General features: G+C 38.6%; 1 protein-coding gene across 1 annotated transcript in view; it reads left to right on the top strand.

Annotated features, from left to right (window-relative positions):
• TRHDE (thyrotropin releasing hormone degrading enzyme) overlaps positions 1-27,606 on the top strand; it is a gene marked incomplete at both ends in the record, with an annotated part of 200,774 nt that overhangs the window by 144,440 nt on the left and 28,728 nt on the right. Inside the window, 3 exons of the mRNA XM_082279873.1 lie at positions 7,256-7,344; positions 16,422-16,555; positions 16,654-16,709. Coding sequence (XP_082135999.1) covers positions 7,256-7,344; positions 16,422-16,555; positions 16,654-16,709 — 279 coding nt within the window. The remainder of the gene's footprint in view (positions 1-7,255; positions 7,345-16,421; positions 16,556-16,653; positions 16,710-27,606) is intronic.

Here is a 27,606-nt window from a genome sequence, read left to right as displayed (position 1 = left end):
TCAAAAGGTCAGATTTTCTCATTACTTTGCTTTTGTGGTTTACTTGTCTCTGAAATCCAGGCAATGTAAGTTAATGCAGATGATTCATAGCAATATATTCCCTTGATAAGAAATGCCAATGTCCTAACCTGTTCAGGGAAGCATCAGTGTTTGCAAGGGCCACACTGGGAAGGTGTTCTCTTCTCAGACTCAGTGCTGCTCAGCTGAGCATATGTGTCTATGTACATGAGATTTCAGCATTTCCATCTGGAGAGAGCTGTGAATGGCAAACTAATGCCAAGGCATCCTTGCTCCCTGTTTCTCATCTTCAGCCACGCTGGATGTACCAGGTTGTTATCTTTAACTGAAGAGACAGAGTTGGGATTTTGGGTATTAAATTCTGGTGGTTAAAATAAGGAGGTAGGTGTCTAAACCAGTCAGTTTTACTCTTGGATTTTCTTTTTTATGCTTTTTACTCTTAAACTATTTTTATGCCTCACTTTATCTCAGTGTTAAATAGCTTTAATAATATCCCTCCCTGATATGAGGTCTTAGATTGTTATGTTCTCAAAATACTTCACAAAGATTAGTAAGCGTTACCAATGAACAAGAAATGGATTCCCATCCCACAGAAATTCTCAACATATCAAAACATTTCCCTGCACTGAATCAGGACAAAAATCAAAGCAAAAATTGGGGAAAAATTGGTTTAGAGCACTCATTTCAATTCTGTGATTTAACTACCTCACATTTCAGTTTCAGTCATTTTAATTTCTCCCTGCAATTTATTGAATCAGCAAACTGAAACTTCTTATTTAAAACAGTAGTTATAATATGTTGCAACAGTGCCTTTTTTATATTTGAAAATCTGTGCTGAAGCCTTCTTTTTCTTACAAGCAGCTTGGTTTTGAAAATTTTCCTTTTTCGCTTAGAAATGAAAAAGTTTCATAGGGAAACTTGCGTTTAATTATGGAAGGACTCTTTGTCAACATTGAGTGGTTGGAGAGGCCCATTTAGTTGCTTGCACATGTGACTGGTGACATTCAAGGTGCCATCCAAGGTGCCATCAGGTATCTTACTTTGCCTTGTGCTGCCGCTACATAGGCGAGAGCATCCTTAGGTGCTCTGCCATATCTTACAGACCATGGTAGATGTCTCAAATATCTGATGACAGCTCATTTGCCATCACGTTGAACAACTGAATTTATCCCAGAGAAACTGAGTCATGGAAGAGTGATGGTTGGGATTTCACCAATGCCAGCTGATGGGTACATGATTTCTGTTCTTCCAGCCTGAGATAATTCACAATTTCATTTCTCAGCCTACTGAGCTATTTGAAAGTACATACAGCTTTTGGTGTTAAGCTTTCCTGAAAGTAATTCTGTAGAAGCTTCACAGTGGGAGAGATTAGGAAAAAAAAGCAGATGGCAAATCATTTGCCTCAACTGACTTGATTGATTTTGTGTGATGCCACTGAATATACAGCCTGTATATCCTCCTCTGATATCATGTTCTACCTACAGTGAAACTTGTTTTCCTGTGTGCTGATCACATTTGAGTAGAAGGCTTTATCGCCTAAAGTCTCTTCCCACCTAAATCATTCTATGATTCAAGTTCATGATTGCCACTACACTTTAAAATAATTATCCTTATTATATCCTGCTAAGAGGCAAATCACTTAATCTGCTTTTGTGCAAAGCATTTTAATTTTGTCCCTCATTCTTCTCTTGTTAGATGTACTAAAAACCAGTAATTTTTTTTCCTTAAATCTGTACATTGTTCTATGCTTCTGTCTTGCCGTGGTGGTTCTCCTCCTTTGATTTCCTGGCTAAGTATATAATCAAAGACTATTATAGATGTCTTCTGTATCTAGATGTATGTACCTTTTTGTAATTTAACTGAGTTTTTATGTGGTCTTTGAGGTCCAGCTTCCTCCTTAAAGATTCCTAAAGAAATTAATCTGTACCAGGATAAGAGAGAAGAATTGTTTATAAATACAAGCAAAAAGTGAAAAATTAGATGGTTGAATTTCTTACTGGAGGGTGATAGCCCATGAGATTGTTGAGAAACCTGTGCTGATTTTTTCCAATTCAGCCATGTGATAAAGGGTGTGGAAGAGTGAGGTGTCAGGACTTTTCTGGTAATAGGAGTTCTGTCAGTGTAGTAAAAACAAGTATTACTTACCAAGATGACAGAAATATTCCTTAGTGCTAGTTGACACGGCAGTAAAAAGACAGATGAAGCTAAATGTTGATAATGAGGTGATACATGTAGGGAAAGCAGTTCAAACTCAGATACTCCGTATCTGAAGAAACTATTTTCTCTCAGGAAAGAGATCTTGGACCTGTGGTAGGTAATGTTCTGTAAATACCACGTTGCTGTCCAGACATGGTCAAGCAAATAAACAGAACAGTAGGGATTAGTAGAAAAGAAGCATTTTAAAAAGTATGAAGAGTGTAGAAGAGAAAAGAATTATGCTACTTTTGACCATGGTAGACATGCCTTCAAAGCACTGAAGCTAGGCTTGGTTTTTTAACCTGAAATAGTAGGTAGAAAAAATACAGAGGTGGACAGTAAGAGGGATTAAGTACAGGTGCTGTGTAAAGAACAGCAGGATATATTAGAAATCTTTAACCCAGAGGTTTGTGAAAGCAGGATAAAAGAGGCATGTGGTTGTTCACTTTCTCTGCCATTCGCATGTAGGTAAGCTGAATTCTAGAGTGGTACTTTAGTTACAGATGTTCTGTCACTTTATGTGAAGCAATCACATTGCTTGTATGCTCCTTATAATGCAGGATAATAAGCCTCTGAATATTGAGCAGATACCTTCATTGTTCTGTGAGTAATGACTAGGAATAGCTCAACTTCTTTGTTTAGTTTTGAATCCAGGGGAGAAGGGAGAAATGTCACTGGAAGAATGTGGTATTCATTGCCAGCAGTGTGTGGAAGCTTGGTACATTATGGTTATTGGGAAGATGAATCTTGAATATGTATGGATTTACATCCCAGCAAAAACATTTCACATTTCATTAATGCGAAAAAAGTAGTTGAAAAGGTGTGCAAAATCTGAAATGCCAGGAGCCTTACCTTTTCTTTTTTTATTACCTGAGATCTTTATTTACTAAGCAGAGGAAATAAACTACTGCCCTTTTTCTGGCTTTGCATAGCTCTTTGCAAGCCAGCTAATTGTTCCACTGAAAACCCTATGTTACTACAACATTAGTATTCATCAGAGCCAAAAGTGTGAGGCATCATGTTTGTTTAATGTTTTACAGTCTCAGGATTTGCCCTGATCAAAGGAATCTCAGTTCCTTTTTGCTGAAAATCAAGTCGTAACCAAGTAATCATCACAAATATGATAATTTTCCAAGTGAGGTAAAGTATACTAATACTGCCTATCTAGTCATTATGTAATGCTCAAGACAAAAAAAAAATCTATATAATCCACACAGAGCATAATTAGCTTGCTTCTTGTATTACATTAGCTAGCTTCTAGTATTGCATGTACCTTGGCCAATGCAGGGTTCTGATACTTTACAAAAGAAGTCCTTCTGATTATTCTTTAAGCTGAATGAACACGCTTCAGTATTATGCACTGATATGGTGCTACAAAAAAACCCACCAGTGCATTTCCTTTAACTGTGCATTATCCTGTCAACCTAAGTTTAACTATTTCACATGAACAGTTTCTCACTTGTAAATCAGCAATAAAAGGTTTATTTATACTACTTTTCAACAAGATTCCCCTTTCATTACATCTCTTGAAGATTGAACAATATAATGTTCAGCACAGTTCATGTTAACATGTCTGTTCTAGTTTTAGGTGTCTCTCCTCCTCAGCTCCAGAGATGTTTTTTTTTTAAATTCCTGAAATAGTCCTTAGTTTTTCCACAATAAGAGGTTTGCCTTTAGCTCCCCATCAAAGTAATCAGGTTTGATTCTGGAGGGACATTATGTGGACCACCTCTGCAGCTGTGCAGCATCTCAGGCAGACTGAGCACACAGTTCATTAGCACCATTTCACCCAGGGGCTGAGTGTGCTATCTGTACAGGCATCTGAGTCCTGCAAACATAATCTTGACAGTAAGAGGACTAAATGGGTTGTTTCAAGTCTTGCTGCCCTGGTCACTGGACCCTCAAGGCTAGATTCTTATTGTCACTGGAACTGGCTTGTCACAGCAGGCAGCACATGGCCAGGTGGAATGGTGTGCTTTTTTCCCTGATCAGGTACATACTGAGAGCACACTGGTGGTGCTCTCAACATATAAAGAATAAATAAAAGGTCTGCACTACTCTCAGACAAAGCAGGAAGAAAGCAGCCAAGTGGGCCCCCTTTTTCCTCTTTGCTTTGTAAAGTAGAAGACTCCTGATAGAAAAGTGCAAGAAAAGTTTGCTTCTCTCTAGTCACACCTGGAGAACACAGTCCACACAGATCATTCAGAGACAATGAATGGAAGATGTCTGCTTGGAAGGTGAGCCGGATGCATCCCCCTCATTTACACAGAAGTTAGCTACAGCTTCTTCTGAAACAGCAGCAGAAGTTTCTCTGAGAATGAAGAAGAATAGAAGGAGAAAACAGATAAATGGAGAAAACAGCAGCAGCAAAGTAGGAAAAATCTGTTTTTTCTAGATGTTTACTAAAAGGACACCTGTGGTTCATCTGAGACACCACTAACTTAGAAGGTGAGATTTGGAGGTTCTGGAAAGTGCCAAGAATGTCAGGACATCTCTTATATTGGGGAGATAAAAGTTAAATTTGCCAGTACTAATATTCCCAACTAAATCCCATATGTTTTCTGGTGAGTAGCTTTTGTGACACTTGTTCTACAGCTACATCACCTTTCAGAGAAGGATTTGACTTCACTTCAGAAGGATTTACCTTAATTGGAGGCAATATAAAATATTATAAGTTAGTATAAAATTGTTCTCTGTATAGATATTACAATGTACAGAATACCTTTCTGTGAAGTTCCTTCTCAAAATGACAAGTGTCCATATATATGTTCATACATGAATATTTGTGGATGTGTATATATGTGCTTAAATCAGCTACATAGGCAGCTCATGGTATCTTTTATTTTGCAGTTTAGCTTTTTCAGTAGGAGTTGAAGGGTCATAAAAACACCATGCAAATACAGTTTTTAATTTATTTTTTCACATACCGATGTTCCTGTTCTTTCAAATAATGTACAAACTCTATGCTAAATTTTGCCTAATTTTTCTCAATCACAGTTTGCCAGCATCTTTTTCATTCTGGAGAACCAAGTATTTAGAACTGGGTGTGTTTCTAAAGGTGATGTATTTCCTAGAAGGTTTTTTGGACAGACCCTAAAACACTGGTGAGTGTCTAGTAAGGTATAAGGTATTTAGAAGAGTAGTGAATATAATTTGGTGCATCACTTCATAGCATCTCCTGACTGCCCTCACCTGTTGAACCCAGGAGTTGCTGCTGCTGTAGCTAAAGCAGCAGGACGCAGTACACAGTTGAATCTCATTACTCCAGTTCACAGTCCAGAATATTAGTTAAGCCAAAAATGAAGGTAACCTTGTGTGAAGACCCCACATTGGGAACTGGAGAAGATAATCCACCAACGGACATCCTTTTCCACTGGCTGTGCTGTGGAGTGTGATAATGTCCAGCATGAGGAGTCGGCAGACTGATAAAGCCAATAGCATCTTCAAATGACACATCTTAATTATCCAAAAAGTCTCTGCCAGAGCATGTGCTTAGTGACCTTATCTTCTGTGGAGGAGTAGAGCTAATTATTTTCCCAGTGTGTCATGGTACCAACATTCAGAGAACGTAAAATCACATGGAACCTTTTTCTTCTCTCATATGGCAATAAATGCCAGTTTCCTTTCTAGTGTCACTCATCGCTCTTTCAGCTGTATGGTTGTCCAAGTATCTCCCCATCTTTGCTGAATCGCTGCTGTATGGACAAGTGTTTTCTTGCACATGATTCTGTTCTAAGCAGTACATATTCCTGTGTGTGCTGAGGGCTCTTTGCAAATGGGTGGGTAGCTGTGAGCCAAGTGTGGTGGCAGGGCAGGGATCTGTCCCTCCCCCAGCCTCCAAGTCAGGCCAGCAAGGCAACCCTTGGAAGACAGCCCATGTGGACTGTGGCTCTGGAACATTTGGATAGTGTTTGTAATTCAGTGGAGCAGGCTTCTGGGTACGTGGAAAGGAGCAAACCTGATTTTTAATTCAGTACCATAGGCTAGTTTTGCAATGCTGTGTACTAGCAGGAGAGAACTGGCCCTCACTCATCTTTGCATCATTTTAATGCAATCAGTCTAAAGTGATATTCTCACTTGGTATCAAAGCAGTACTATACAGTGATATCTGAGTTTGGGCCAGTCTCTTGCCATGCTGCCTTGCTTAACTGCACACATACTCCCATTGACCACCTACCTAAGGACCAGCAAAGGGACCACGTGTACCATTACTGAGTACTTCCTCTTTACTGGTTTACAAAATGACATGGCAGGCCTGTGAGGGAAATGCTACTTTTGAGAGTTCAGGAATAGAGGTGATGATAAAGACATGAAGAAAATCATCCTTTCCATCTGTCCCTAAAAGTATTCACTTCATACAGTCAATTTCTGTTTATTGAGATAAAGGTGTTATTTATAACATTTACTTCAAAATAGAAACAATTTGTAATACCCTATAGGGAAGTTGGGGTCTGATTATATCAGTGCATCACCAAACCCACATGTAGCATGTTTTGTCTGGTTTGCATATGCGTAGGTTGTAATAAATTGTGCCAAGACGGAGAAATTGTGGAGATCTGTTCCATTCATTTTGTTTTTATAAACCAGCAGCAGTGAAAGCCCATTGTAGCTTTTTAAGAGGTTGCTAGAAGAGTATGGTATTTTTAAACTTTGAAGTCCCTATAAACCAAAGCATGTCTTATATGGAGGTTTTTTCTAAGTAAATGTAAAAAAGTGTTCTTTATATGAGAAATCATTATTTCCTCTTTTGTGAAGCCTTTTCTTAAACTAGGAAAGGCCTTTTTAAAAAGTCCTCATATGATGATAGTGTGTGAAAAAATGTAAATTATAATTTAGGTTGGGATTTTCTTATAAATTATTTTTACTTTGTTTTGATACTAATAGCAAATGCATTTCAAAATCAAAGTAACTTGTTAGAATCCACAGATCTTTACACTGCTACTGAGATTGTGTTTTTATTTCTTTGACATGATCCCTGATTGCTGTGAGAAGAATCAGTTCAGTATTTTTGTTCTTAGATTCCCCCTCCTTTGTCTTGCAGCTACTTGTGGCAGATTCCATTAACAATTGCAGTAGGAAATACGAGTCACATCTCATCAGAGGCAATTATATGGGTGTCTAACAAATCAGGTAAAAATAAACTTTCCTCCCAGTGGAATCTCATAAAGCATACTTGTGTTTTCCTCAACTGTATCTTTGGAATTGATCCTAGATAATTGTTTAGTTGCTCTGCACCCAATTTTAACTGCTTAAAATGAATTGCAAAAAAAGCAGAGCTGGGAAGGGAGGGAGGAGGAATGAAGGATGAGCAACAATCTAGATTTATAATTATTTCAGAATTCAGACAGTATAATGTAAAATTTTTACAAAGAAATGTAAAGTGCTAACTATTTTATATTTGGCAACACATGTCAAATAATTGATGAATGCAATTCACTTTATTGATTGGTGAAAGTTAAATGTAGTATTGTATAATGAAGCAGATATGATGAGTATGATTTAGTACATGTAGAATTCTAGCATTTTTTACTCGATCTGTAGTCTGAACCAGGGCTAAGAAGTGGTTGCTGTCATTAAAATTTTCCTTATTGATCTATCAAAAGTATTTGTTCTCTCTATTAGATAACCATTTGGTGGACCTCAAAAGTGCATTATTCTGCTTACTACTTATTTTCTTCCTCTTCAGTTCCTGCATGATCATAACAGTAATAGTTATTGTTCAGAGGACAGTGAATGCTAGATACCAGTGGTTTTTTATCACCCAAGAAAGTAAGCCCACCACAGAAATTTCATGAAATATTTATCTATTTCCTTAGCACTTCATGCCACATCATCTGACAATTTTGGACTGGAATTAAATAGAGTGAGGGAAGACTTATGAGGAGTTAGAATTATTATAAAGAAGGGAAAAGAAGGATGCATGCATCCCCCTGACATGTGGTCTGTAGAGGGAAAACTTACCCTTTCTTGTATAATTAGAAAGGTATAAGGATTTCCCTGCAATAGAAAATTAATGGGAGAGAGTCAAACCTGTGTGAGATGTTTTTTCTCTTTTGTAAGTTGCTAAAATATTTTAGTCACGTAGAGCTTAGCAGCCAGAAGGACTGAAAATGAGTGGTGTATGATCAGTAGAAATCTGAGTACCCTGGCTTTCTAGTGGTACAAGGTATGTGTTTCTTTACCCAGATTGTTTGCAGCCTATGAGAAAGTAACATGTTTTATGCTGCTCCCATGTTAGAATGATCTATAAATGTGCCTGCAATCAGAGCCATTTTCATACATGGGGAGCATACTCTCATCAAAGCATACTGATTCTGCCTCACTTTTCAGAAACTTACTGCATTGGCCATACTTTTTAATATTAACACTTCCAAAATACTTCAAGACCTGTTTGCACTTTCATAGTCTGCCTTAATGACCTAATCTACTTTTGTCCTTTAGGGCTTGATTGAACTCTCATTGAAGTTATTAGAAAGGTTCCCATTGACTTCAGAGCAAGCTGATCATCCCATCTCATTAGGTTGCACATGCATGCCTCCTTCCCTTCACTCCCACCTTCAAAGTTCAGGATATTACTATTATCTACATAGATGCTTCCTCATTGCCTTTTACTTGCTGAGTGGTGTGGAGGAACAAGTCCATAAAACTGCTACCCACTCTTTTAAGATCTACCGCTTCTATTGGAATGCCTTCAAGAAATCAACAAATTAATGATGGCCAGTGTGAGCAATTATTTTGGGCTGGCTACTGTGTAGAAATTAAGGAGGAACCTTTCCGAGTCATCAGTCTCCTGTGTAGCAAATCAATGACACTGTGATCTATTGTCATTATCCTTGTTCTTCCTCATTACTTTCACTCACTCGTTCACTTGCTGTGTCTCATTGAAAATGAGACTGTAAACTTATGACTAGAGCAAGAATGTCCTCTTGCTTCTACTTATTGTGCTCTAGCTCAGATGAAGAATTCCTCAACATAAAAGCTTCAGTAAGAACATGCCTGAATGTATATTCAGTGTGTGATTGATTGTACATGCTGAGGCTGGTATATGTGATTTTGTGATATTCCTGGGAGTTTCTCTGCAGCTGGTATGTTTGTTTCATGGGGATGAGGGAGGAATTCTGAGACTCCAAAGGACAGTTTCCAGGTTTGATTCTTGTGGACTGGAAGAATCTTGAAGACTGTCTGTTGCACAGAGGACACAGTTTCAGTATTGTCCCAGTGGGTAGTCTGGGAAAAAGTCTGCAAGCTGGAAGTGAAACAAACTGCTCCAGAGGATATTTGGAAGATTGGAAGTGGTCACATTGTTCTTCAAGTGAATGTAATTAAATGCAGATACTCAAATCAACTTTGGAGTAAATGCTGTTCATGAGGATGGTTTCTGTGTGCTTTTTAGGAAAGAGTAGGCAATTCCTTCTTGTTGACTAAAATGTTGAGCTGAAGGAGCTTCCAGTGTTACTGGAAGAGTGGATAGGAGCTAATGAACAGCTCTCTGTTGTTTGTTATTGTGATGTGTTGACCCTGGCGGGACACGAGGCACCCACCAAAGTCCCTCTATCACTGCCCTCTGAAAATGGACTGGGGTGGGGAGAAAATATAACAAAGTGTTCATGGATCTCAGATAAGGTCTGTGTTAGAGATCCCTCACCAAATACCATCGCGGCAAAACAGACTCAAATTGGGCATATTATTTGGATTTACTACTAACAAAATCAGAGCAGGACAATGAGAATTAAAAACAGACCTTGAAACTCCTTCCCCCCCTCCCCACCCCTCCCTCTTTCCCAGCTCTGCCTCCTCTCCCCCAGTGGTGCAGGGAGGCAGGGAAGGGGGGTTATGGTCAGTTCGTCACTCGTTGTTTTTCCCACTGCTCAGCAAGAGGAGTCTTTCCCCAGTCCCAATGTGGGGTCCCTCCCTCAAAGTCACAGCCTCCTCTCAGGCATCCACCTGCTCTGCTGCAGGTCTCTTCCAGGGACTGCAGGTGGATCTCTGTGGGCTGCAGGAGCACAGCTGCTTTCCCATGGGCTGTACCACGGGCTGCAGAGGAATCCCAGCTCTGGTGCCTGGAGCACATCCTGCCCCTGCTTCTGCACTGACCTTGATGTCTTCAGGGTTGTTCCTCTCACGTGTTCTCACCCCACTCTTCTCTGGCCACAATTACATCTGAGCAGTAACATTTTTTTTCTTCTTCTTCTTAAATCTGTTATCACAGAGGCATTACTACCAATTCCAGTTGGCCCAGCCTTGGCCAGTGGCATGTCCATCTTGGATCCAGCTGGCATTGGCTCTGCTGGACACGGGAAGAGCTTCTGGCAGCTTTTCACAGAAGCTATTCCTATAGCCTCCCCTCCACTACCAAACCTGGCCATGCAAACCCAACATAGTCATGTATTACTGATCACACACCTCATTTCAGCTGCCAATAGGGAAAAGGGTTCAAGTTGATGACTACCACCTTGGCATATCACCTAATCTTCCAATAATATTAACCTTGTCTGTGGGTTATCTGAGAGAAATGAAACCAATGCAGTTTTGAAAAAGCTACATATAGAAATATATATAAAAAAATTCCTTTTATTTGGTGGTATTTCACATAAAAATATCCATTGGGAGTAAACCCTGCGCCTTGCTCTGGGTCACCAAGAATGGTTATTTGTTGATGTTAGAGTCTTTTCCTTCATGCACATCCAGAAAGACAAAAGAGAGAATTGTTGATTTTTGCATCCTCTTTGCTACTGTGTGACCTCATCAAGGTGTTGTAGGGTACCAGTTGGTATTTTCATGAACAAGGGATGTGAGGCTGCTCTCCAGCTTTGTGAGAGCCACATGACTTTAGGATGATTGAGTTGCTGCCCTGTCCTCATCCTTTCTGTCTCTGGTACATACCAGAGATAGTGAGCATGCAGATCACTGACTGTTCAATATGCTGAGCAGGATCAGTTTTGATAACTGCATGTGACCACAATTGCTGGCAACAGTGCTAGGTCTGTCCATTCTTCACAGCACCAAAGTGAAGGAATACACTGGAAATTACAGATATGCAGTATCTTTTTGAGTTGTATTTCAGTGTCCTTTCTAGCAAATCCTGTAGGGAGGGCAGTGCCAGGCCTTGGGAACTTGTTCGACAAAGTGCATAATATCCAGGATGTTTCAAATTTAATATAGCTCTTCCCACCTGTTTGTTGAAGGTATGTAGTCATATTTTGGAAAGCTTTTCATTTTGCGAGTGCTTCTGCCAGTCTCTCTTCTCCTTACCCAGTGAACCATAGCATTTATGTAACCATATTTCTACTCATCAGTTCGTATGCCAGCCATCAGATGATGGTCCTCTTACTGGGTTCAGTTTGTCTGGTGTGTGAAATGGAGCTGTCTCATTTGCTCTCAGAGTGCTGCACAAATAGGTCACCACCACCTTTTCCCTGTTCACTCTCCATGGCCATGGATGAGGCTGTTCTGCTTCAAGTGAATGTAAGCCAGTCACAAAAGAAACATCTCATGCCGAACCTTCCTGTCCGTGCTGAGGTCAGAGACATCACGCTACGGTGGCTGCAGTGCTCTTTGTGCCTCACTCTTGCAGGTGTGCTGAACGATAAATTTTGCTGGCGCTGTGGAAATCATTGGTATTACAAACTTCTGCTCTGTCACAGTTCCAGGACTTGTTTGTGTTTCTCCTAGATAAGTTGCCTCTTTTGTGGTTGCTGTAATGATCTGTGATCATGCATCCACACAGTTTTGGGATCAGCCCAAAATCAGTAGTGGATGGAGAGTCAAGAACCAGCTTTGAACCCATTCCATCCCCATGACTGCTTAGCAGGGCTTGTGGGAAGGTGTTGGCTATTGCTGATGAAGATGTACTAGATGTGGAAGCACAGGCTCACCTGTGCATGTTTCTGCAAATCCAGAACTGGCCTTAACCTCAAGTGAGGAGGTTAAGCTAGCATCCATTTCCAATAGGTGAGCAGGGCTTTGGAAAATTCCTTGGGAATCACTGTTCTGGTACTCAGCCTCCAAGTAGGAAACATCTCCATGCAACTCAGCAAGTGCTGCTGAGCTGGCTGGCGCAGCTTTAGTCTGCCTCCCTGCCCTTTCCATCCCCACCTCCTGTTCGTTACCTGATTTATGTTCCAGGGAAATACTCCTTTGATGGACCTCCCTACCTCAGTTAAAGTGACTGCTGTTCAGATTGCTTCTAATATCTCCTCAGGATTGTGATGAGATGGGGGAAAGAAAGTTGAACAGGGCAATTGCCTTCCAACAGCAAGTCCCAATTTACTTTGCCACCTCCTACTAGATAGTCTCTACTTCAAGCCACTCAAAAGTCAGATTCTGCTCCATGAAGTGTTTTGTAGAAGACAGATGCTTCTGAGCTGGGGTTTGCTGGCCACCTGCTGGGGAGCAGAGCATTAGTTGCAGCTTTAGAAAAACACCCTTTATTTTCTTTTCTGAGACTCAGCTGCTGAACTTTACCTATGTTGCTTCCAGACTCCACTCTTTTATCTTTCAAAAGCAGGAAGAAGGGAAGCACTGTGAAGAAAGATCAATATACAGGTCCTGCTTTGAGCTTCAGCCAGCCATCGTGAGGGCCAGGTATACAGGACTTGGAATCCTATGTGATTTTGACAGAGTGAGTCAGAATCATTCCCCTTATTCTAACAGCCGAGAGAAGATCCTAGCAGAAGACTGCTGCTTACATTGTGTATCACCTTAGACATTAGCAGTTCCATCATATAGGAATGTTAATGGATGGAAAGGTAGTCTGAGGAAGAGTTATGTGAGATAGAACATGATCATATTTCCTGATGTGCTCCATTTATTTTGTTGATCTCTATACTAAAATATTTTCTTTCAGTATGGAGCTATGGCAACACGGCAAGCAAGATAGAACTTTTTCTTCTCACTTTTTGCCTTCTCCCTGTATGAAAAGTTCTTGCAAGAAGATTTGCAGAATTTAGTTAAAGCCGGTATAGATTATTGTGAAATTCCTCATGGAACACATTTTTGTCAGAAAAATTTCACTTGCTGTTGTTGTCAAGTAATTGGGCTACACTTCTGCAGTTATTTTTGCAGCAAAATGGAGTCAATTCCCCCAGCAGGGGGAAAAAGAAAATAATAAACCAATTTCTTAGTATGCTAGGAGTTGTATAAAGTGAAGAGTTAAAATAACAACTGTGAGTCTGAACACTTAAAATGGTACTGGAACTCTATTTGGTCCATGCTTTTGAGAGTACTCTCTTGCAGAAGGGTGCCCTGCTCCCAGACTGCCTCACATGCTGGTTTTGATGGAATTGAAGTTGCTTGAGAGATGGGAGAGCTCAGAACTTCAAGCCACATGCACCAGCTGGAGAACTATCTCACACTTTGATAGCAGACAAACTGGGAATGAGACCCTAACTGATTTTTTTTACTTCAAAACAAATGTCATAAAGTTTAACCATTTCATCCTAAATGTTTCCTATATGTATGCAGCAAAACTAGGAGTTTTAGAGCAGTGTTATTTTCTGAGGCCCCCCGACAACACGACCATGGAAAAACACTTTCTGATGGAAGAAGATTAAATAAACCTCCCTTTAATGTCAAATACAATGGGATATATATTTTAGAATGACTTTTAAGAGGTGAACTAAAACCTTCAAAGATAGATTTCATTCCAAATGAAATCTTTGTTGTTGTTTAGAAAGTCATGAATGGTTTAATGTAGGGTTTAACACTGAGTTACTACCTTTTCCCTAGCTATAATACTTTTAATAGGAAACTAATAAATGTGTTTGTGGTAAGTGGAAACATTACCCAGATGTATAGAAATTTTTAGTGCCTGTAATTACCAAAAGAAAGAATTTCTTTTATAGGAAAGCATGAGAACTGACAGACACAAATATCAAATTCTACAAAATTATATAGAGCTATATGAAGCATATGTATCAGACAGTCCCTTAAAATAGCCACCTCTTTATATGAGCTGGGAAGGTGTGAAAGATTCCTGTCCTGTATTTCAGAAGGACGTCAATACACAAGTGGTCTTATCGAAATATGATGGCAAGGGGTTATGGTTGTATTTAAACTGACCGAAACAGCAATAATGCCATCGTGCTTGGAAAAGATACTCTCTTCTTTATAGGGATATGTACTGGGGGTGTTGAACAGCTGTTATATGTGAAATAGCTTATTCTGAACTTGTCATATTTGACTGACAAGTATAATTCAATACGCTATTGAAGCATAAGTAATTTTCTCACTTTGGAGGTGAAAATTTAATATAAATGCTTTAAGAAGAAAAAGTGTATGTATTTTTTAATTACATATGATTTTGAAAATTTCCATTTAATGTATTTATTTACCCAGATATTGCTTAATGTGTGCTGATAGCCTATTAGGTATGCTTTTAGGTAGTATTGTAGAGGTGCAAGGATTAACCAGTTACAAGTAGCTGCTTTCAGGACTGATGGCATTTGAAGGTTAGTTTGCTACCAAAGAGCATGGGCAGAAAGCTGTACTGCATTAAGGTGGTATAAGGTTACAAAGGAACAGGATTCAAGTCTTCTCTAAGTAGGGTGGAGCAATGGGCCGGTTCTGACTTGGACCCAATGAAAAAAGGATTTAAACAGGGGGCAAGTCTAAGAGAGTTTACTTAGGACTGATCTGTACAGCCCCTTGTGGAGGAAAGGACACACAAGTGTTACAGCCTTGTTCCAAATCAGATTGTGTGGCAAAAGCAGCTTAGGTGCTTTGACAATCTGAATGCCTGGGAAATTCAGAGTTGTAGGACTTAATTCAGATTTTCTCAGTCCTATTTCTGCAGGATATGTTGGATCGTAAAGAATTGAATTGAACATGCAACAACTGAGTTATTCTCGGCTTAATATTTCTAATAAGTGTGTTTTTCAGAGATTTTATTGGTTTTAAAACTACCTAGGAGTAAAGAGGACTTTCTATTTTAATACAGCAGTTTTTTTATCCAAATTCATGTGCAAAATGCAGGTCCATGAATTTAAACATGTAATTATGTGTTTTTAAGATTGGGGTCTTGCTGATCTTTGTACTTACTGCACCTTAAAATAGTAGTTATTTGTGGGTTTGCTGTTAGTCAAGGAAGAAGCACAACTTTTATCTGTAGCCCTAGTTAACTATTATTTCCTCAGAAATAACTTTTTTATGAGAAAGACTGAACTAAATCAATTTCTTTAGTCAGCCTATGTACTAGATAGTATGTGTGAATTGCGAAGACCATATTGCTAACTTTTTTCCTATCTATTACCTCCAGGGAATTAAAGCACACCAAACAATTCCCTAATGGAATTGCATTATAACAAATTTTATGTATTTCTTTTTTATTTTTAAAATTCAATGAGAAGACTATTCCTTCAACAGTGTAAAAATTAATTTTATTAGTTGAAAAAAGTGTTTCTGAATTTTTAGTGAGTTCTCGAGAGTTCATGGTTAGTTTTGTCAAAATAACGTACTAGATTGAAGACTTCTTCCAGAGATGTTGAAGCCTGAGGCTTTGTGCCATGGTAAAAAAGAAGTGTGTATTGTGAGTTCAGGGCTTTTGTGTTGTTGAAATTTTGAAATCCCTATTCCTGCAAATAGTTGTGGAGTGCCTGCCTGTACAAATGCGGTAATAAATTTAGACTTTCAGCCCTAGAGTGATTACTTAAAATGAGGGGAAAGATGAAGAACAGGTTAGGTGATAGAAGGTTAATTGGTCTAGCTCTAAAGAGGAGGCTCTCAGTGGTTAGTAGCTAGAAGCTGTACAACTCAAAGTACTTTAATTTAAAATCCAGTGTAAAAGCTTAATCAAATGCATGCAGAAACACTTAAGAATTTATTTTTTTAATCACAGGTTTACTCTTCTCTCCGTAGCACATCCATTGAATTGTTTGAGTTACAATTGTAGAAAGCTATTTAAGCATGGCCAGAATAAGGATACCAGACTTAAAGTGGGTACCTGTCATAAAAATGATATTTCCCAGGAAAGAAAAAGCACACTTGAAATTCTGTGTGGGTAAAAGGTCCCCATGTGAATGTCAGCTGGCATCTCTCTACATCAGAACAGATAAAGGAAATTATTAATCCAACACAATATTTTTGTTAGTCTTTGAATTAATTTTACTGCCTTCATGTATATTTAAAGAAGGTGAAAGTGTAACAGATGCATTTTTAGAATGTTTAAGGTTAAAACCAAGACCCCTTCCCTTCTTCTTCTTTGTTTCCAGAACACCACAGAATTCCTGCTTTGGAAGAGGCAAGTTGGTTGGTGGGGAACATCAACCAGACTGGATACTTTAGAGTTAATTATGATATTAGGAATTGGAGGCTGCTAATTAATCAGCTAACAAGGAACCATGAGGTAAGCTCCTCTTCTGATCCCTAAAATCTGCTTTTCTAGATGAACCTTCACTGTTTCATCACCCTAAATGGTTCAATTTTTGTGCTTGCCCCTCACAGGTTCTCTCTGTCAGTAATCGAGCAGGCTTGATTGATGATGCATTCAATCTAGCCAGGTATGTTTTCCTGAAGATCATCTATCCTCATACACATTGCTGCAATAACTCATGCAACCATTAACTCAGCAGTTGAGTGTGTTTCAAAGTTAAGTATGTTTTAAACACCCTTTAGTTCCCCCCCCGCTTTTTTTTTCGTATAGCACATAAACACGGTCTGTAGCACATTCACTGCTCTTGATCAATATTTGCTGTAGGGTATTTCCGAGTCTGAAGAGATCTGATCAATTTTGCAGCAAGTTCCATTTAATGCTTTGCAGATAAATAATCTCTTTCCTCTTTCTCGAATGAATGAGGGTTTTTTCTTCTGTTTCTCCCAGTTGTCCCACCTCTCCTTTCTTTTACCACTAATCCTTATGCTGTATTTAATTTGAGATGGAAGGCACCTTCAAGCTTCAGTAATTATTTTGCCCTAACTTGTACTGTTATATCATTTTTCCAGTATCTTTCTTTTCTTGTAATCTGCTAGAACAGACTCTTTTTTCCCCCTCTGTGGTGCTTTTCAAACAGAATGGAAAACAGTCCCATTGAGCATTTCTGGAATTTATGCAGCATTTTGTGTTTAATATGATGAGAGTTAATAATTAGCACATACAGTGCTGGTAAGGTACTGACTTCTTTACAAATTGAGACAATGGAATTGTCCCCATTTTGAAATTCAATATGTCAATAGTGAAAGTGTAAAACAAGAGGAAAATAGTGGAACATTTGTAACTTTTTGATTTTGAGGTACCTGGGGACATAGCATTAGTAAAGGGTTTTAACTGAATAATTACAGATTTAATTGAAAAATTGCAAATAATGTGATTTTACTTTCACTGTAATGTCAAAGGTAGCGTGAAAAGAATTCTTGATACTACTGTGTTTTCTGCTGTTGCTCACAAGGCTTGGTAGTACTGAGGTACATTTAACTACAGATGGTCACTTGAGGTGTTTGGGCTTCAGTCACAGTCACAGCTCAGTGATGTTCCAGCATCACTGCAATAAAACACAGTTGTGTGCCCTACCACTCTGTTCCTGCTGCTGACATAAAGTAGTGATTAGCACTTACTTAACAGTCCAGAGATGTAGTAGGGAAGGAGTTATCATAGGGAAAGGAGTATCCATTTGCTTTTGGCACTGCCCTTCATTCTTGCTTTGTGACATCTTCCCATTGGTAACAGTAAAGAGCTAGAAATAGGTCATTACATCAGATTTCAGTAGACCATGATTTGTCTACTCTCTGTCTAGGAGAATATTGCAGATCATTCTGAAATATTTAGACTATTAGAAGAACTACCAAATTTTGAGTAAAACGTCATAATCTGTTCCAATTGTGTTTGATTTTGACACTTCAGAAGTAGTGTGCAGTTATACAGAGTCAGTGTGGCATCTTCTTTTTCCATGCACTGAATGCAGTCAGATGTGGCTAGACTTCCCTGAAAGTCTAGATCCTTTAAAAAGCTGTTTCTTAAGCCAATTTTTGTAGGTGAGTCGGTGTTGAGTCGGTGCTCTAGGATGTCTTGTTCATGGAGAATTAAAGTGAGGTCTTGATTGAAGATCCAACCTATGTTGTCTGGCCAAGTCTCATCTATCTAAAAACCACTCAAAAGATTAGATGAGTAATGCATTCCCCACTAATTTTCCAAAGTACTTTCATGAGGATACTGGATCCTGCACCTTTTCAGAGGTAACTGCACTAGAGCATTGTGAAGTCTTTCAAAAGATTTTACGTTATAAAAACTTGACTTTGTTTTGTTAATGATCATCTGGCTGTTTTTAACAGTAATTCAGTCCTCAGTTTTGGTCCCTAGTTGCAATGATGTGTTATCTTCTTGTCTATGACTGTAAACATGCATGTTTTGAGAGAGAGGAGAACTGTGGATACTTTAATTCTAATCCCTAGCTATTATTTTCAGTGATAAAATAATGCAAAAATTAAAACATAATTTTTTACATTCATGCTGATCCTTTCAAAAATTATTTCTAATGTAAACAGTTCTTTTTACTGTACTGAAGAGCCTGTATTTCTTCAAAATACCCTGTCGTTCTTAGAAACTGCTGAAGTACTTCCTAGTGTGCTGTTGAACTTGATACAGAAAATACCAAAAAGATTTGACTCAATTTTCCACTGTTACAATATTGTATGTCCTAATATGATTATTTTTATGTCGTTATAATGCTAATTGATTTTGTTTGTGGAATGAGTGCAGTTCTTCTCTTTAGTAAAATTTAATATTTAGATCTGGAGAAAAATGAAAAAAAGTGCTCATATAAATTATTTTGGAACACCACATTTTATTTTGTAAAGGTGTGTTTGGTTCCATTTCTCTGAAATGTTTATTATCCTTTTACTGTCCAGCATAGTGATTGCTTGAAAATAAACAACATAAATGAATTGATACTACAAAGGAATATTTTAAGCTCTATAGCTTTAATTTCATACGTTTTTGTCCATTTTATATGGAAATACATTCCTTCGTCTTCCTTCTTGCTGTATTTTGGTTTGTATAACATTCATCAAGGAGAGTTGAGTGGAATAATAACAATAGAAAGTTACAACTTATTTGCTTTTCAGATTTTTAAGCGTAATTCTGTTCTTGGCTGTAGTGCATGCACATACCCTTAAGATCTGAAAAGCAGTAGCCTTGGCTACAGAACATAGTTTATGGAAATTCATGTCCCACATTCTTGAGCAAGAATAGCACCTTGAAATTCCCTCTTCCCTTCTTCTTGAAGATTCTTTATCTTTTGTTTGTATGAAGTTTCAGTAGAATCTAAAAATGTGTGGATTCTAGTAAATTGTACTAGTTAACATTGACTGAGAAAGCCCAGAAGCCATGAGAAGACAAACAGAACTGTGGTTCTCTTCTAAGCTTAAACAGAGCAGAGGACAGTTCAGAGAGCTCCAGTAAGCAGTGTCACAATAAATAACAAAGGTTGCACTGTTTCATAAGAATGTGAGTAATGTTGTCAAATTCTCACGTCTTTCTCTTTCCTTATGATAAGGGGTTGGTTAGTGAGTATATGAGGTGGGATGCCTCCCAATTTACTTGAGGCATCCCAAAGGTAGACCTGTAAATCTGACATTCTCACCTTGTAGTGCACTGACAGTTAATGGAGAGAAACATGCGCCTGACCTCTCAAAACCACTTAACCACATAGGATAAGATAAATTACTCAATGTTAGGAGTGTTGTGTCACCCCTGGTTCTTCCTTGATGGGCTCTAAATCTTCATAAAAGATTTCCCTCATTAAACTGGTTGACTTAATGTAGTATTATGTGAAAGAAACAGGTCTGATCTATATTTAATGTTAACCAGTGTTGAATCAGATGTGACTGTGAATATCTCTTTTACTGTCATCTAAAATAGCTATTGCTGTTTCCAGTTCTGTAAGCACTGAATGAGCAAGCGTGAAGCGGTGTTGTTGATAATTGTTCTTTTGCTCCAAGGATGGATGAGTGTGGTGGAGTGCTGTCCATTTCCTTGCACAGATTAGGGGCAGACTGAACTATAGTCTGTTCAGATGAAGCTTGCCCCGTAGGCTTCACAAATATCGAGAGCTGTATCAGAAATGAGTAACAAGAAAAAAATGTACCTTCAAAATTTTCTGTGAACTAAGTGACTTCCATGCTGTAGATGGCCTTCGTAAGTGTTCCTATCAGAATTTCATACACCAGACCAAAACCAGGGTCCTGGTGCAAATAGATATATGATGAGTTATGATGATTGTTTTCCTGCTGTTAAACAATTCTTTGTGACTTGTTTCTTTCCAAGCTGTGAGTTCTGCTGATTCTATAAAACCCAAGTCTGAGGGCAAGGGAAAAGGCAGTACCAACCTACTTTTCAATATATAAATCCAAATTATCTCCCTTGACACAAATTTGTCTTTAACAGCTGGTGCATTTGACTCCAAGGTTGATTCCAGAAATAAAATACTGAAGGAAGCTAATGCTGACTCCGTATCACTTTCTCACCAACTTGTAAAGAGGAATTAATTTAAAAAGTAAATCTCACTTAATCAAGTATAGCCTTTTGGATCTGGAGAATCATGTCTTTAGGATCCCCTATTTTATTGTTTTTCAAAAAATTAATTCCTGGCTGTGGAGTCTTGACACTGAGGCAAAAACATTTTATCCATTCAGCCACCTGAGGCAACACCACCCCACATAATGATTAGCTGGTCTTATTTCTGGAAACTGAGAGATATTGTGTAACTAAGCCTACAGTTCATACACTTCCATATAAAATCCAGAATTATTGCTGCTAAATTGGAAAAATGTTTTCTTGAAATACATGGTGGAAATATATGCATAACTGTGGAGCCTGCCCAGCCCCTGCCCTGGGAGGAAGCCTGCTGCGATAGGAGGAGAGTACACAATCTCCCAGCAAGCCCCCCTTAGAAAGGCCAGAACTCTTCTGTTATGGTGAGAAAGGACACAGAACCATGATCCTCTGGGAGACCCTATGTAGATCCTTTGTAACCCATTGGCTTTTACCCTCTCACACCCACCTTTGTATCCCCATAAAAGAAGCCCAGCTAGCTCAGTTGGGAGAGCAAGCCTGTCACTGGCCACCTTTCGCAGGTGCAGGACAATAAAGTCACCAATGTGGGAATGCCACACGGGCCTCTCGTCTCTCTTTCCTGGTCTGGCCTGGAGATTGCCTCTCAGAGCAAGAGCTGAAATCACTAGCTGAAAATCACTGAAGAGCTGTTATCCTGCTGAAGCAGGCACCTCTCAGGCACTCCAGTGGCTGAGGAAAAGCTGCATGGTCCCTGGAAGACAGTTCCTCGCAGGGCCATCTCTACGGACCGGTCACGGCTTCCTGGGTCTGAGCTACAGACCCCATACCAGCTGCCACACATAACAAAACTGAACTATGGAGTTGAAATGATCTTTACTGCTGTTTTCCTTCACAGAGATTAAGATTTCATTTCTTGTAGCATTTGAAGTCTTCCAATATAAGTGGGCTAATTGGTTCCATATTACGCTTGGGTGTGTTACTTCAAGTCCTGTTCAGTGTAATGTCAGGAGAAGTCAAGGCATTTGAGGGCCCATGTGAAATGCTGGGTCTGGATAGTAAGTGGGTGACAAAGACAGAAATTCTCAGCGCAATTAATGTACTTCAAAATGTTTCAAAATTTCAACAGCCACATTCAGGGTTGTTGACCTTGTTTTGTTGGGATATTCAGAAACAGTCATATAGGATCCATTTAAATGAGTGAACTGCTGTTTTACTCCAGCCTTCGCCTTTACTCCTGATTGCACTTTCTCATAGTTCAACACAGAGGAAAACGAGATGTGTTATGCAGCTCCCTTAATTAGTGCCTCTGAGTACCAGCTAAGGGAGTGAGTATTAGATCAATACTTTGTATCACGCTTGATTAATAGTGGTATAGATTTACTATTTTAATAAATGAGGCCTCATCTGAATTATTTCAGCATATGCCATAGTAACTCCCATTCGCTGTCAGGCAAATTTTGGTGATGGTTCGCTAGCAATTGATTTAAGTGTAGTTTCCTTCAGAAGTTCTTGGGTTCCTTTTGACATTAATACTCTCTCAATGGGCTAAAGTAGCTGTGCCATTTTTAGAGAAAATAGAAAGTTACAATTATTTTAAGGTTGCCATCATTCATTCCATATGCTGCACGTCAGACCATACGTTTTGTGACATATCACAGCATTGATATCTGCTTTATGTGGAGATACATATTTCAGCTAACATTTGCATGTGTTTGTAACAAGAGGAATCAAAGCAATTCCTGCAACTAAGCACATGAAAAGTCAATTCTGCTTTTGTAGTATGTATCATTTGTGCATCTGATCCTGTTACACAGCTAAAGGCAGTAAAGCCAATTGTACAGCACATTCCAGGGAAGTGTTGGTGCTGTGATAGCGTCTTGAAAGATAGAAATACCTGCTGAGAGACAGGAAAAAAGTTGAAGACTTCAGCACGTACTAAAATCCAGCACTGTAATCTGACTGCAAAGGGTTTAGTGCAGAGGGAAGGTCTTTGTCTAGTCATATCCCAGCAAAAGTTGCCTAAATTATTTCTGGTACTTCTGAATAATTATAGCAGTAATTGTTTTTTCGTGTAAAGTACATTAACTCTATTCTTGGCCACACCCAGAATAAACTGTCAGGAAGACTTGACTCTGGTTTCAAGGGAGTGACAGAGTTATTTTTAGCTAATGCTTGTTAACTCATTGTCTTTTTACCACATAGTCTTAGTCTCTTAGATTTGAAGCTGGTCTCTGAAGTCAGCTTGTATCCTTGTTGCCGTGCAGGTGCCAGGGACTGCTGTGTAATGACAGAGCAAGGGAACAGTCTGTGAGATTTGTTTTGGGAACATTAATTGAACCAGGTCTGAATTATGCTTCAAAATAATACTTGAGTTTGAGATGAAACAAGAAGACTAGTGTCATGAGTGAAGCTTTCTGAAGGCTTTTTCGCTACTTCAGATACTGGAAACAGAGCTAAGAATTGAAAATAGGGCTTCAGGAATCTGTGTTGGTGGGGCAGGGGGAAGTCTTTGTACAACCTTGAAACCTGTGGCATTCTGTGAGGGCCCTATCCTCTCATAGCAAGCATACATCCATTCCCTGGGACTTCTACATAGCCCTTTTTCTTCCCCACAGCTGCCTGGTCAATCCTAGTCTCTACCTCCCTCAACTGTCCTCTCAAAACAAGCAGGTTTTTTGACTCCTTACCCTTATGCCAGAACCCGATTACTTTCCTTTCTGTGGGTCTGACAGGACTAATATGGAGAGCAAAAGATCCTTCTGCTACATTGGTTAAGACAGCAAAAACAAGCCACTTGGAGAAGCTGGAGGTGCTGATCTAAACAACTTGACTTTCCCAGCATCAACAAAGGATATATGAATGAAGGCATAAACCAACTTTTCTAGTTATAAAAGACAGTACCGATGCCTCACTAGTATAAAGAAAGAAGTCTGCTATCATACTCACTCCTTTGCCTGCTGTTTAGACCTGACTGTGCTGTTGCTTCTCAGAAATGATCCTACTTTTTGTGTTTATCTGATTGCCGTTGACCAGGACTGTTGTCTAGAGGAGGTCTGGTCTTTGTCCATGTATGCTCTGTCTGCTTGAATGTTGTAATGGATCAGCTCCTTTCTATCTGGCTAGAAGTGTGTTTTCCTCTACCCAGAAATCAAGCAATAAATGACAGGAAGGGCTGTGTTATGACTAAGGCACAGGGACTGAAGAAACCTGGGATGCTGTTTCTGCTGTAGCCTTCCTAGGTGATCTTGGTAAAATCACTTAAATGTTTGTGTCTTCTTTCTCTCTGCAAAATGGAGATAAGAGAATAGGTGAGGGTTTAAGAGAATTTCAGAGAATCTTTTTATTATAAATATGTTTATTGGGAATTGCATTTAGAAAAGTAATGTCCAATTCTGTCGGTATTCTGGCAAACAAAATTGGAATTGCATGTGTGTTCTCAAGATCAGAATTCTATGCTATCCATATGAAATTTCTAGCTTTTAAGCACATATTTCACGTGGCTGACTGATATGGAAATTATAAACATTAGATCAGGACAAAAGAGAGTGCCGAAAAAGTATTGTGCATAATAATAAACTAACTGAATTTTGATTCTGCTCAAACATGCTCTCATAGATACCATCACCTGTTGACAACTTAATGAATAGAAGAGCTGTTTCATTCTACCCTTCCCAACAAAAATCACCAAGAAAGAAAATAAATAACACTTATAATAATTGAGTCATCTGGAATTGATGTCTATTAGCCCCTGAAATACATTCAAATTTCTTTACTTAATTTAACTCTGTGAATTACATACTTCTCAAAAATCATGGTTTCATGATGATGAAAAACATGACATAACTTACTGCATAGCCTTAATTCTTAGCAGTAAGATTATTCCTTTTCATCTTGTACTATGCCTTTTTAATTAATTTTTCTTTCATATGGGGAAGAAGAGGAAAGGAGAGATTGTGAACTACAGTTTGAAGGAATTCTTTTGTTGCATTTTTACAAGCATAGAGGGGTTTAGATTTGAGGGTTTTTTCTGTTTTCAACAGAGGTGAGTAATTCAAATTAATATTAGTCTTTGCTTATGTGGCAACTCTAAAACTGTGCAAGATAATTTAAGCTACATAATACTGTGATAATTACATTGAATTTGAGCTATTCTTTGTAGGATGCTTCAAATGCTCTTGTGTGGAGTTGAATGTCACTTGAAGAGTCCTTAAATATTTTGCATGTAAGAAAACATACTGAGAAGCAGGCTTCACTGAAAACTGTCTTACTCTCTGAATCTTTTAATGTTGGAGAGATTGAATGCTAATTAAATTTATTTCATAAAATGAGCTTTTAAGCCAAAAGTTGCTGTTGCATTCATCAAAGAGCAGATGTGCATTCCTGTCTTGTTTACGTGGAAATCCATAGCTGGTACAGATCATAATGCCTCCATCAGGTCACTTCGGTGTCTTAGAAAAATCAAGTTCTTACATGGTGCTTATATAAAGTCAACCCTGGGAGGGAAGAGTGAGGTAGATTATTCTTTGATACTGGAGATCACAGGGCCTTTTTTAAAGATTGCCCATTAGTTTTCTATGAGAAAACATTCTTTCTTCAGGTTCTGTGGTTGAACATGGATGCCAGTCATCCTAAGTTTTTAATCATTGACTTCTAGCCTTGCAGGAGTGGAAGGGGAAATCTCTGACTATGAGTTAATTTCCCTGTTGTATGGCTCACCTTGCCCAAAGTTTTTTGACATGTCAGGGTTCAACATATATGTATTTACTCAGCCATCAAGGAATTGTTGTTAAAGCATTGTGGGAAAGAATATCCTGAATACATTGGTAGAGACACCAGTCCTTGATAGGTCCTGAAAAAATGAAAAAGGCAGATACAGTTAAATATGGTTAAACTGGTGCCAAGTTTCTCTGTGAGTTATTCTAATCCACACACTTTACTGTTAAGGTAAAAGAATGAATCAATTATTAAGAATCCCAACTTGGCTTTAAACTGTCTCTTTAGGAGTTAATGAGTATAGTCTAATTATTCATATATTGCACAGAAACAGAAACAGAAATGATGTTAATCTGAATTGCACATCTGCGTTCTGAAGAGCTGTGTTTCACCCCTTCAAAATTACCCAGACAAAAAGCTAGTCATGTTTTGCACATTTCTAAGAAACAGACAAGGCGGGGTGAGTTTTAAACCAGCAGCAAGTAAATCACCTCATTTCCATTGTTTCAGCAATGCAGACCAGTTTGCTGCCAGCTTGGATTTTCTAATTTTGATTTAAACACATGACTTATAATGTCTTTGTTGGGTGGTGGGACTAAAGGATTTATGGTGCCCTTGTATGTGGGACTCTCATCACTGTACAGCAACCCTGTCGTTTTTGTGACAGAGTCTGTTTGACTGGTGCTGGATTTATGATAGAAATAATTCAGAACAGAGTAATAATTTTCCCTTGGCAATTACACTACCATTTGGTACTTTGTCCCTAAGGCGAAAATGAATGTGCTGGGATCTGTCCATAAGTTCAGTGGCTCAGTGTAAAGAACAAATCAAGGTCAGAATGCAGTTGAATACGCATTGATGTTTCATAATATAATCTAGATTCTGCTTTTATCTGACTCATTAAAAGCTCATGTAATTTAAAGATTATTTTTCATTGCCATGAGATTTGTATTGGGAATTCTTTGTGAGGGAGATTTCATTACCGTGTTCGGTACTTTCTTTTTCTGTTCATTGCCTCTTTTCTCTGTTGCAATGGCCACCATAGCAACTTCTTCAGGGTAAGCAGAATAGTACCTTGCTAAGTATTGGTGCTTATATGATATGATATGATATGATATCATAAACCACTTAATACTTATATATTACTTCTGGAAAATCTTTTTCCACCTCTGTCTTTGTCATAAAAATGATAGATCACATTTTCAGTACAGTTCATCAGCAGCCTTCTTTGGCATGAAAAACCTGCTGAACAGGATGTTTGTCTAGAGGTAATTTGTCTAATAACTAAAGCAGATCTTCTTGCCAGTCAATGTTCCTGATCTGTTCTCCCCTTCAGTTTGGCAGGCAACTGTGAAATCAGGAATGTAGATAATAAGACAAACCTCGTGTGGTTCTGTGTTTCTAGCACATGCTCGTGTGTAGTGGTGGCTACAGAATGATTGACATGCTGGTAAACTGATGGGTGAGGACAGTTACATAAAAATTGATAAAGCAATGAAGCGTCTCAAATGTGATCTTTTTGGTTAAATTTTGCTTTTGTATTCATGTGTTTCAAATGACTTGATATGGGGAAAGTTGGCTTAGAAAGGGCTTGTAGAGGCTTTTTTAAGTCTAGGCTGCTTTCTATATGACCCATGATGTCAAATCAAAATGCTCCAATCTGAAACACTATAAAGAGGGATGTCTGCTTTTTGTAATTTATACTGAAGATATGTACACAATAGATCATTTTATAACATGAAATGGATCTGTTGGTACTCTTCTGTGAAGAGTTACAGGGCAAAGGACCAGAGCTATGATATTCTTATTCATGCTTCTTGGCAGAGGAGTACTGAAATAGTAGTGTTCTTAGGATTATCCACTGGTAGAGGCCTACATAAGCAAGAAAAGTTTCTGTCAGGAATGGCACTGGTATGAATGTGCTTTGGGTAGGGAGAGACTAAATGAGTTTTTAAGGCTCTTTCAATTTTAATTTTAACTATAGATGAAAAATGTTTACAAAACTTTTTAACCTTGCCCTTGATAAATGTTTTACCTGAACATCAGTATGCTTTCAGCCACTGTTTACGTATCAACACTGTTTAACTATTTTATCTGTTAAGATACTTGCCAAAACTATCCCAGGTTCCTCTGAAGAATTTTTTTAGGTGCAGACACATGCTTGCTAAGATTCTCAG

Source organism: Coloeus monedula, assembly GCF_965178545.1.
Source record: "Coloeus monedula genome assembly, chromosome: 4".
Lineage (NCBI taxonomy): Eukaryota > Metazoa > Chordata > Aves > Passeriformes > Corvidae > Coloeus > Coloeus monedula.
The sequence above is the reverse complement of the archived record's forward strand: the minus strand, read 5'-3'. Positions and strand labels throughout refer to the sequence as shown.